Raw genomic sequence first — 12539 nt, 5'->3', positions numbered from 1 at the left:
ATGTCACGGTCACAATAAAGATCGCAGATCGCCGCCATTACTAGTAAAAAAAAAATTATTAAAAAAAATGCCATAAAACTATCCCCTGTTTTGTAAACGCTATAACTTTTGTGCAAACTAATTGCGATTTTTTTTTCTTTTCCACCAAAAATATGTAGAAGAATACGTATCGGCCTAAAAATAATTTTTTTGGGGGATATTTATTATAGCAAAAAGTTAAAAATATTGGCCTGGATTCAAGAATCAATTGCGCCTGTGTAACCATAGTTACACAGCGCAATTGCTTACTTGCCCCGGCGTAACGAATGCTCCTGATTCAGGAACCTCGTTACGCCGACTGCAGCCTAAGATATGCGCGGCATAAGGCTCTTATGCCCGCATATCTTAGGCTGCATTCTTACGTTGGCCGCTAGGTGGCGTTCCCGTTGTGCTCAGCGTATAGTATGCAAATTGCATACTAACGCCGATTCACAACGTTACGCGAGCCCTGCGTACGCAGTTTACGTCGTTTCCGTACGGCGGTTTTCGCGTAAGGCTGCCCCTGCTATTAGCAGGGGCAGCCAATGCTACGTATACCCGTCGTTCCCGCGTCGCGAAATTTCAAATTTACGTAGTTTGCGTAAGTGGTTCGTGAATGGCGCTGGATGCCATTCACGTTCACTTTGAAGCAAATGACGTCCTTGCGACGTCATTTGCTGCAATGCACGTCGGGAAAGTTTCCCGACGGAGCATGCGCTCTACGATCGGCGCGGGAACGCGCCTAATTTAAATGATTCCCGCCCCCTACGGGATCATTTAAATTGCGCGCGCTTACGCCGGGCATTTTGCCGGCGCGCCCACGCAATTTACGGAGCTACTGCTCCGTGAATCAAGGGCAGCGCAGTAAATTTGCGGGGGCGCAGGGCAAAAACGTTGCCCTGCGCCTCCGCAAAAAAAGCGCAAATGTACCTGAATCTACTCCATTGAATTTTTTTCAAAATTGTCGCTCTATTTTTGTTTATAGCGCAAAAAATAAAAACCGCAGAGGTGATCAAATACCACCAAAAGAAAGCTCTATTTGTGGGGGGAAAAGGACGCCAATTTTGTTTGGGAGCCACGTTGCACGACCGCGCAATTGTCAGTAAAAGCGACGCAGTGCCGGATCGCAAAAAGTGGCCTGGTCTTTGGCCAGCCGAATGGTCCGGGGGTTAAGTGGTTAAGGGTGGCTGTACACGGCCCAATCCCATCCCAAGTAGGCCTGTGGTGACCAATCAGCACCCAAGTCTCTTCTGTAGAAGAACGGGTTAAAAATGCTCTTTATGCCCGAAAGTTATTTTCCAATGATAGAAAGTCTAATTGCCTAATTTCCTGAAGAATGGTCACATTTTGATTTCTCTTGTTCTTGGCTAAACCCAGGCCCGTCGCTACAGAACAGGCAAAACAAACAATTGCTTGGGGCCCTGAACTGGCCTGGGGCCCCCAACCTCCCCTTCCCAGGCTGTAGTGTGGCCGAGCTCCTCTTCCTTCCTCCTGGAGTCCTGTCAGTCCGGCCAGGTACCGATGAGCTCCTCTTCCTCCTGTCAGTCTGGAGTTCTATCATTATGGGTCCCCAGTCCCCTATGAGATATTACCCGGGCCGGGCTGGGTACCGCACACGGTACAGGAGATTCAATTTCCTGTTCCCGGCCGGACTGACAGGAAGTGCACACTGAGTGCTCACTTCCTTTCAGTCCGGCCGGGAACACAGGAAACTGAATCTCCTGTACCGTGCGCGGTACCCGGCCCGGGTACTATCTCATAGGGGACTGGGGACCCATAATGATAGAACTCCAGACTGACAGGAGGAAGAGGAGCTCGGCCACGCTACAGCGGCAGCCTATAGGGAAGAAGGGGAGGTGAGAATGGAAAAACATAGGGACTAGGGAGGGGAGAGGAGTAAGAACATGGGTGTAAAAAATTAGTGTATCGCTAATGTAGGCTTTGCGTGCGGGGGGAGGTGCTTGGGGGCCCCCATTTTGCTTGGGGCCCCCAAATTCCTTCAAACGCCCCTGGCTAAACCCCAATGGTGGTTTTCTGCTAAGTTCTTCTTCCACCCCAAAGCCCTCCCGCTGTTAGTTGACGATCTTCACCCAAACTCCCCAGTTGACCCTGATGGCGGCATGAAGCGGCTCCCTGAATTTACTATAGAAAGTGTGCAAGTGTCTAACCTCCGGCTCCAAGTTGTAGAAGGAGAGCCGCCCCCTCTTGAAATCTAGGTATATTCCCAACCTTTGAAACCTTTTAAATGAAGAGGATACAGACACATGATCGTCATCATGCCTGAAGGCATATCCCCTCATGCTTTTGGACAAGCACCACGACTCGTCTGTTTTCCCAAAGATAGACTCGTCTCCCTCCCTGTCTATGGAGTAGTAGGACATCCCGATCCTCCAGTTATTGGTGTCGCACAACTCAACTTCCCAGTAATGTCTACCACCACTGAGCCCAGTTCTGCTTAACACCTGGTGGGACTCGAACCTGTTGTCCGTGTCGTCAACAGAGTCATTCTCCTGCGTCCCGTGTGCGATGGATAAATCGGGGGAAACGGCCACGTTACTGGCGGCCGTCTTCCTGTCAAGTCGTAAGTCCGATATCTCGGAAAGGTTGAGCACTTTTGGAGCCTTCTTCACTATGTCGGATAATTCCTTGTGTAAGTTCAAAGAGATCAAAATGTCATCCATTGCTGCTATTTTGGGGCCATCGTGGCGCCCTCCCTTGTCGGTAACGCAGAAGTCGGCTTTGGTTGACTCCTTCTCCATTAGGACCGGTAGAGGGTCCTCCATGTTGCTCAGCTCCTCGACGTGACAAATTTTACTACACAGCTCGTCCTTCTTCATTTCCAGCTGTCGGATCAGGTCAGAGACCGGCTTTGCATTCATTTCTGCTTGCTTGGTGATCTGGTCAGTGGTCTGAACTTCAAGAACATCCAGTCTTTGGCGGATTTGTTGGAACAGGCCGCTCACGTGCGCCGTGAGGGCGGTTTCGGCGTCGTTGGCTTTTTTTCTCTTCTCCTGTAGACCTTGGAGACTTTTCTCGATCTCCTTTCTCTTGGAGGTGAGTTGTGTGAGGGTCTTTTTCAGTTTATCCTTTTTGTCCCTGGAGGCATCACCTAGTGCCAGGACCTGGTGCCCGCGATGTTTGGCATCCTGCAAACATGACTTGCAGACACAGGTGGAATCCACGGTGCAGTAATACTCTAGGGTCCTATTATGGATGGAGCATTTCCACTTCCCCGGTGAGGTGGTGGGCTCGATCAGGACATGTTCTGGTGCCTTGCTGTGGGCTTTCAGGTGACTTTCACACAAGGAAGCCTCACAGTGCAGACAACATTTGATGGCGGGTACGGCAGAGTGAATGCAGTAAGTACAGGTGCCCCCGGGGCCGGTCTTCTTCTGGTCGGGCAAAGTAGAGTGGAAGCGTTCCGCAATGTTAGACAGGGTGACATTCTTCTGCAGCCAGGGACGTTTCTTGAACACCGCTCTGCACTCCGGACAGGTAAAGACACCTTGTCCCCTCTGACTATCCAGCACACGATTGATGCATGCTCGGCAGTAGTTGTGACCACATCTCAGAGTTACCGGGTCCGTATACACCTCCAGACAGATGGAGCAGTTCAGTTCTTCCTTCAAGTCAGTAGCAGACGCCATCGCTAGCAGTAGCTGCAGGAAACGAAACTAAAGTCAACCTTTGTCTTTGAAAACAAGTCCTGCTGACGTAACAATAACAGACGTATTAACAGAGCTGCTGTTCGAGATTATGGGGCCACGTACAGTCTGGCTGACAGGCCGCCCCGCCCCCGCTCCCTCCCCAATGCATGTGGGTGTAGGTATACAGCCCCGAACACAGACAGGTACCACGCCTGCACACCGGTCAAATTAAGACCTTCTGCGTCCTTACAAAGTAAGTTTATGTTCACATCTGAACAGGGGCGGACTGACAACTTATGGGGCCCCCCGGGCAATAGAAGACTATGGAGCCCCCGGGCTTACAGATGGCCACCACGCCAGGAGGCAGGGCAGAGGCGGGGCAGCTAAAATCTCGGGATTTTCATATCAGAAGCATGTTGGTTTCAGACATATCAAACATAGATTTTTACATACTGTCCCTGGTTTTACTGAGCCTGGCAACCAGGATGGGGCCCCCTAGTGACATGGGGCCCGGTGGACTCAATGGTCAGTCCGCCCCTGCATCTGAAATACCCACTATCATTCTTGGTGGCTTCCACATGACTAGTGTAGTTTCCAATGTGCCACTCTCTATGCACCCCCTCCCTCCATTAAATACTTCCCCTTATTACCCCCCACTTTCCCGTAACCAGTTTACCCCAGTAATGAGACCGACACAGTGAATTGGAGAAAATTGGCCACAACAGCCATTTTTATTTTGTAACCAAATCAATATTTAACCAAATTATTAACACTTTTAATATTTTAACCCAATCCCAACTGATCCTTGACAGTAACTACCCCCATTAACCTTTTTTACACTGCGGTACCAATTACCATAACCCAGGCCTCCAGCCGACCCAGCTCTGAGACCCCTTTTTAACCCGCAGTGCACCGTAACCGTATTGCAGCAGACACCGTTCCACTGCAATAACCACCATAGGGGGCCATCCCATCGATGAGCCCCCCAACCATTTCCATTCCATCATTTCACTGTCACCGTCAAGGACCAAGGACACCGCCTCCGCTGTCGTGACAACCCGTCCTTATACCTGCAAGAAAAGAAAACAAACGCACCACACAACAAAAGAAACAAACAAGGGAGGGTGGGTGGGAAATCCTGCCTCCCTCTTCTCACTCTGCCTGCTTGTGGTTTTTGGCGCCGATCCCGCCCCCTATATATAAGGCTCCGCCCCCTCACCGGCCTGCTCCTCCAGCCACTCCCCTGAGACTGAGAGCTCTCCTGCTGTCTTAACCCTCCGTTGCCCTGGTTCCACCCCAGTCATGCCAGCCCTACGTTTATTCCTTGTGCTTTTACTCCGGGCTTTTCTTGACTAGTGTAGTTTCCAATGTGCCACTCTCTATGCACCCCCTCCCTCCATTAAATACTTCCCCTTATTACCCCCCACTTTCCCGTAACCAGTTTACCCCAGTAATGAGACCGACACAGTGAATTGGAGAAAATTGGCCACAACAGCCATTTTTATTTTGTAACCAAATCAATATTTAACCAAATTATTAACACTTTTAATATTTTAACCCAATCCCAACTGATCCTTGACAGTAACTACCCCCATTAACCTTTTTTACACTGCGGTACCAATTACCATAACCCAGGCCTCCAGCCGACCCAGCTCTGAGACCCCTTTTTAACCCGCAGTGCACCGTAACCGTATTGCAGCAGACACCGTTCCACTGCAATAACCACCATAGGGGGCCATCCCATCGATGAGCCCCCCAACCATTTCCATTCCATCATTTCACTGTCACCGTCAAGGACCAAGGACACCGCCACAGCCCGGAAGGAAAACCCCCCTTTTCCTTATGGGCCCCCCCACACCCGCAGGGCTCTCTGAACCCCTTCCTGTATCCCCATCATCCACAAGTCTGTACCCACATCCGTCAGATGAACACCATCCTTGAGCAGATACAAACCCACATTAACCTCCAACTCCCTGTGTCTCACCCCTAAACCCCCGTGTTTAGCCACAAACCTCCCTAGTACCTTGTTTACTTTCACCCTTCCCTTATTGACCCGATCCACCGACCTTGCCATGCGCCATGTACTTCGCGCGACAATGTCTGACCAGATGATCAACATGTTGGGGAAAGATGCCCGCATCGTCAAGACGTCCGCCTTAACTGCCGTCATCAAATCCCCTATAGGCCGGATCCCCAGGTCATTCCCCCCGACGTGTAACATCAACACATCTGGGGGTCGGTCGAGCCGAGCATAGCGCTGTACTTCCGACAGCACCCTGCCCCAACCCATCCCAGGGATCCCCAACCAACGAATAGTAGCATCCTGACTGGAAATTCCCAATTGCCTACCCCCTGGCCTAGCATCCGCTCTTCTAGCCCCCCTACAGACATAAGAATGCCCCATGATCCATACGAGGCGCGCCTGTCTTCCACCTGAAAAAACAAACAATAAATCATGACTATTAACAATTTGCCCCCACAGCAAAGATACCGGCCTTTCCCGTAGACTACTTTCTTCCCCCCCATTTATTAATCCATCAACAAATGAGGGCGAACATACGAACGGAATCTCCTCGACTCCCATCTCCCAATCCGCTTCACTGCCGCCTCATCCAACCCACACCGGGCCGCCTCGGTTGCCGCCCCGATGCGGAAGGAGTGCGAGGCAAACAGCCGCTCGTCTAACCCCACCATCTTCAAACATTTTTTAAAAATTGCAATGAATTGAAATCTTGAAACAAAAGACCCATCCACGTGTACCCAAAACGGGCCACCAACCTCAGGGCGTCCCTCTGCATATTCCCTTACCACCCTTACCGGACACATCTCTGAACCCGGCATCGCATACAAAATTACGTCCCTCCCTTTTCCCATCTGATCCGTCTTTGACCGTCTCAGCCGAAAAACCACCCTATCATCATGTGACCGTACGTCACCCCCCAAAAAACCCCCGGCCACCCGTTTTGAGGGACTAACCAACTCCCCTATCCGAAATGCCCCAAAAAATGCCACCGAAAAAACCGCCCGAAACAAACGCATTTCGTATTCAGACGAGCAGACTTCCTTTAAAACCCCAAAAATTCTCCCCAAAATCGAAAATGACACTGGCCTCCGCTCGTCCTTGTACTGGTGCCCTTTTTTGTATCCTTTTACTGTCTGTTTTACCCAAAATGTTTTCGTGAGGTCTGTCCTACCCTCCAATTTGAACCAAAACGCTAAAGCTGCTAATTTTTTCTCTAAAGCAGATACCGACCCTCCCTTCTCTATATGTCTTACCACAAAATACACCACTAACAAGCCCATATCGCCTTCGCCCAGCTCGGCGCCTGCCAGCCGTCTGAAACTGGCCCATTCCTCCCATACTTTCGAGTATGCAGCCCATGTCTGCCCACTCACCGACCTCCTGATCCAGTCTGCAGCGGCTCCAATGCCAGCCCCCACATCCACCCAGGGCAAGGAACCCCTTCTGCATCCGCCCCTGGCGCCAGCTCCCTGAACCTGTCCCACTGAAATCGAGACAAGGCGTCAGCGAGTTTGTTATCCACCCCCGGGATGTGTACAGCATACAAGAATATGTTCCACTGCAAACAACGCAACACGAGATGGCGCAGTAATCTCACCACCGGTACCGATGAACCGGAGATTCGATTAATGACTTGTACCACCCCCATGTTATCGCAATTTAGCCTGATCTTCAAATTTTTGCATTCTTCCCCCCACAACTCGATTGCCACCACCACCGGGAATAGTTCTAGCAGCACCAGGTTCTTCTCAAAACCCGCTGCTGTCCATGACCTAGGCCATGCCTCAGCGCTCCACCGCCCCTTAAAAAAGGCCCCATAACCCGTGGACCCGGCCGCATCCGTGACCAAATCCAGGTCAAAGTTGCTGACAGGCCCTGACATCCAGATCGCCCTTCCATTATACGTTTCCAAAAACGTATCCCAGATGTGCAAATCTGCTTTCAGCTCACCCGTTAGACGGATATAATGTTTCGGCGCCTTCACCCCCGCTGTTGCTGCCGACAGCCGTCGGCAAAAAACCCTCCCCATAGGGATGATGCGGCAGGCGAAATTCAACTTTCCCAACAAAGACTGCAGGGACACCAGCTGAACCTTGTCCCGCCCCAGCATCCCCCGAATCTCCATCCGAAGATTCTCCACCTTGTTCATTGGAAGCCTACACTCCATAGCCTCGGAATCAATCATGATTCCCAAAAAACTCAACGCCGTGGTTGGACCCTCCGTTTTGTCGGCTGCCAAGGGCACTCCAAACTTTTCCGCCATGTGCTGCAACGTTGCCAACAATATTGCGCACACATTGGACGACGGGGGCCCAACGCACAGGAAGTCATCCAGGTAGTGGATTACTGAATCCGTGTCCGCCACATCCCTGACCACCCATTCCAAGAAAGAGCTAAACGTTTCGAAAAACGCGCAAGAAATCGAGCAGCCCATTGGCAAACATCGATCCACGTAGAACTCATCCCGCCACCGACAACCCAACAGCCGAAAGCTGTCTGGGTGAACTGGCAGTAAACGGAACGCGGCCTCAATGTCCGATTTTGCCATCAGGGCTCCCCTTCCGTACCGCCGCACCCATCGTACTGCCGCGTCAAACGACGTATACGATACCGTGCATGCTTCGGGATCTATAGCGTCATTCACCGACCCCCCCTTTGGGAAGGACAGGTGATGAATGAGCCGAAACTTGTTTGGTTCCTTCTTGGGAACCACCCCCAGAGGGGACACCACCAAATCAGGCAGCGGCATCTCTGTGAATGGCCCCACCATCCTACCCAGCTGAACTTCTTTTGCTAATTTTTCTGACACTACCGCCGGGTTTTCTAAGGCAGACCGCAGGTTCCTAGCCAAGGGTGGCACCTTCGACAAGGAACAGGGAATGATAAATCCCTCCGAAAACCCTGCCGCAAGCAGCCGCGCTGCCCCTCTGTCTGGGTACCTATCTAGAAAAGGCCCCATCTTTTCCACCTTCACTGGCGTTCTCCCCCTTTCCAGCAGCATCCCCCCCCCGCTTGCCCTTTTTGAAGCAACGCGACAAGGGGTGAGCCCCCCCGCATCCGGAGCATTCGTGTTTAAAGCGACAGGCTCCTCCATATTTGCAGGAACCCTCGTTAAACTTCCAGCACCCCCCCCATTTTTTACCGGCCGGTGATCCGGAGGAGGGAGTACCCCCGGCCCCGCCCTGAAAAAACGGTGTATTAGGCCGTGGCGCAGAAATTATCCGCATCCACAGGCTTATATCCTTGTGATCCCAACGTATAGAAGGACGCACAGCCCGCCGCTGGCGAAACTGTTCGTCATACCTCAACCATCCTGTCCCCCCATATACCCTATATGCTTCACCTATCGCGTCCAGATAGCAGAACAGCGCAGAACAGTGTTCCGGGCTCTTCTCCCCTATGACGCTGGCCATAATCACAAATGCTTGCAACCAGTTAGTGAAAGTGCGAGGAATCAGCCTGTACCTTCGCTTCTCCTCGTCGTCTTTTTTGAAACTATCCGGCTTCACCCTATCCAAGTTAAACTTTTCTAACGGTAGGAGGGAAAAAATCTCAACGTACTCACCTTTTTGGATTTTCTCCCGAACCTCCTGTTTTAGATGTGACCCCAGTGGCCCTTCAAAGCAAATATATACTTCACCTTTTGACCCATCGTCCATCCGTACCACATCCGACCTGACCCCCGTGTCACTACTTGCAGTGCTATCTGGCACCAACCCCGTATTCCCCCCCACCGTGGAAGGTAACCCCCCCGCCAAGGGAACCCCGCCCACTGACCCCCCAATCCAGGGCGCAGCCTGAGGAAGCGTTCCTCCAACCCCCCCTTTCCCGGCAAATCGATGCAACAATTCACCCAAACCACACAATAATTCTTGCATCCCCCCAGGGGAACCCTGGGCAGCAGGAGCTAATCCCGCCACCCCGGGGGCCCCGGCTTGCGTTCGCACTGAACTCCCCACATTAACAACATTTTCAGGAGGACCCCCGCCCCCCCCCCAACAGAGCACATAAAGCATTAACAAAATCCCCAGATAAATTATTAGCGGACTTACCAGGCTGGCCGGGACCGTCCCTCACAGCCGACACCTCTGCAATCCTGGCAACCTCACCAATAGGGATGAGCTTCGAGTTCGAGTCGAACTCATGTTCGACTCGAACATTGCCTGTTCGGCGAACATCGAACAATTTGGGGTGTTCGCGGCAAATTCGAAAAGCCTCGGAACACCCTGTAAAAGTCTATGGGAGAAATCTAAAGGCTAATATGCAAGTTATTGTCATAAAAAGTGTTTGGGGACCCGGGTCCTGCCCCGGGGGACATGTATCAATGCAAAAACAAGTTTTAAAAACGGCCGGTTTTTCGGGAGCAGTGATTTTAATAATGCTAAAAGTGAAACAATAAAAGTGAAATATTCCTTTAAATTTCGTACCGGGGGGGTGTCTATAGTATGCCTGTGAAGTAGCGCTTGTTTCCCGTACTTAGAACTGTCCCTGTGTTATCTCTGAAGGAAAAAAAGTCATTTAAAATCACCCACAGCTATAATGAATTGCCGGCTCCCGGCAATACAGAGAAAAGTAATTCATTAAAAAAAAAAGCGTGGGGGTCCCCCCAAGTTCAATTACCAGGCCCTTCAGGTCTTGTATGCATATTAAGGGGAACCCCGCGTCAAATTTAAAAAAAAATTATGTGGGGTTCCCCCGAAATATCAATTTCAGACCCTTTAGGTCTGGTATGGATTTTAAGGGGAACTCCACCCCAAATAAAAAAAAATGGCGTGGGGTTCCCCCCCAAAAATCCACACCAGACCCTTTATCCGAGCATGCAACCTGGCAGGCCGCAGGAAAAGAGGGGGGACGAGAGAGCGGCCCCCTTCTCCTGAACCGTACCAGGCCACATGCCCTCAACATTGGGAGGATGCTTTGGAGATCTGTGACCCCTCAAAGCACCATGCCCCCATGTTGATGGGGACAGGGGCCTCATCTCCACAACCCTTGCCCGGTGGTTGTGGGGGTCTGCGGGCAGGGGGCTTATAGGAATCTGGAAGACCCCTTTAACAAAGGGAACCTCCAGATCCTGCCCCCCCTATGTGAATTGGTAATGGGGTACATTGCACCTCCTCCCATTTCTCCTTTGTTAAAAAATAAAATAAAAATTCCAGAGATGGTAATCCACTCTCGGTCTCCGCTCCAACGCTGTCGGTATCCTGCGATGGGTGATCTCCTCTCTCCGGGGTCCAGCGATGAGAAGATCTCCTCTTCATCCAGGTCCGGGATCCAGTGATGAGATGTCCATCTAGCGCACGCATCACCTGTCTCCACCGGAGACAGCCCAGGAATGACGCGGCTTCAGCAGTGACAGCTCTTATGTAGGTGATTGCGGGGCCACCCGTCACGTGACCCCGTCCCCCTTTGACGCAAGGGAAAGCCCAGGCTTCCCCAGTGATGTACAAGTGACCCCGCCCCCCCTCTGATGTAATGGCAAACCGCTGGAATCTTTTTTTTTTTTTTTTTAATTAAGGACTTTCCCAACGGTGTCTGTGTTTTTTTTTTTACAATTGTTACACTTTCTTTGTGAAATGGTAGGAGTACAATGTACCCATTACCAATTCACATTGGGGGGGGGGGGGCAGGATCTGGGGGTTCCCTTTGTTAAAGGGGGCTTAATCCTTCTACTCCAGAGGGATGTGCCGTCGAGCCCTTTAAGCACAGCCGGGGCGTGTTGTGTTTATAAGAGAAGATAGTTTTACTTCCAGAACGAAAACGCCACAATAACGGTGACAAAGCGCTGTGCGCGGTGCTCCCCCCCCCCCCCCGGGCCGCTGATAACAGGTGCGTGGTGATAGTTCCTAATTCATTTGCAGTCTGTTTATAAGGACGGATCAGAAGATCTTTCTAAAAAAAAAAAAAAAATTAACCCAAAATTCACCAGTCGCCAAGAAATTTTTCAACCCGTCTAAGAAGCTTATTTGTCACCATGAATACCAGACGCACCTGTCTCTCAGTCCCCCCCCCCCACCTGAATACGGTGGGGGGGGGGGGGAACCTGGGCTCTAACAGTATTACTTTCATTTATAGTTATATATGTGATGTTTTACAATGTATTTATTTATTAACTTTTTTGTGTCATTTGGTACTGACCCCCCCCCCCCCCCCCACTCCATGGTGTGCAATCCTATTGGCTGCATGGACCCAAAATATTACAAAGTTGATAAAACTGCCAATTAATTTCATTTTTAATGCCATCTTTTGAGTTGTATGTTCTGAATAAAGCGGTTTCATGTGTCACACGGCTCAGTTTTCTATTGCAAAGGACAGAAAAGCGACAATATAAAAGACACCCGGATATTCCGCTCTCCTCATATAAAATCAGGATATTATATTTTATTACTTGTATACCGAGGACTGGACCTCCACCTAAAACTAAAATGTTAATTTTAATTATAAATGTAATTATAATTTTTAATTATTTAATTCAATTATAAATATAATTTTTTTTTGTTAGCTCTGCTGTAAAGGTGTGCGCCTGGAAAATCTGATTTCATAGCCAATGCTGCCACCTGCTGGTGACATTTTCATATTGCAACCAAAGACCAAGTAAATGATTATTTGGGGGCAAATTTATAAAGCAGTGACTCTGATTTTCAACCGGGGTAGTCTTTAACATGGGGCAAAAGGGGCCCAACGCAGCTTCCCCTTGAGCCCGCACTGCCTCAGACAGCTGATAAGCGGATTCAGGAGGGCCCAAGAAAATGCCCCCCCCTTAGATCAGAGACCCCCCCTTAGATCAGAGCCCCCCCTTAGATCAGAGACCCCCCTTAGATCAGAGCCCCCACTTAGATCAGAGACCCCCCTTA

General features: G+C 50.6%; 2 protein-coding genes across 2 annotated transcripts; both read right to left on the bottom strand.

Annotated features, from left to right (window-relative positions):
• Positions 1 to 2090: 2090 nt before the first annotated feature.
• On the bottom strand, positions 2091 to 3665 carry LOC120918391 (E3 ubiquitin/ISG15 ligase TRIM25-like). Its single transcript, XM_040329935.1, has one exon. It carries the CDS (start codon positions 3663 to 3665, stop codon positions 2091 to 2093), a length of 1575 nt encoding a protein of 524 aa, XP_040185869.1.
• A 1472-nt stretch (positions 3666 to 5137) lies between these two features.
• On the bottom strand, positions 5138 to 9504 carry LOC120919099. Its single transcript, XM_040331106.1, has 2 exons — positions 7062 to 9504; positions 5138 to 6899 (listed from the first exon to the last, which is right to left on the bottom strand). Exons 1-2 carry the CDS (start codon positions 8780 to 8782, stop codon positions 6890 to 6892), a joined length of 1731 nt encoding a protein of 576 aa, XP_040187040.1. The 5' UTR covers positions 8783 to 9504; the 3' UTR covers positions 5138 to 6889.
• Between the last annotated feature and the right edge of the window lie 3035 nt (positions 9505 to 12539).

The sequence above is a fragment of the Rana temporaria genome, chromosome 12, assembly GCF_905171775.1.
Source record: "Rana temporaria chromosome 12, aRanTem1.1, whole genome shotgun sequence".
In the NCBI taxonomy this organism is placed as follows: Eukaryota; Metazoa; Chordata; class Amphibia; order Anura; family Ranidae; genus Rana; species Rana temporaria.
Note: the sequence above shows the minus strand (reverse complement) of the source record. Positions and strands in the feature narration are given on the sequence as shown.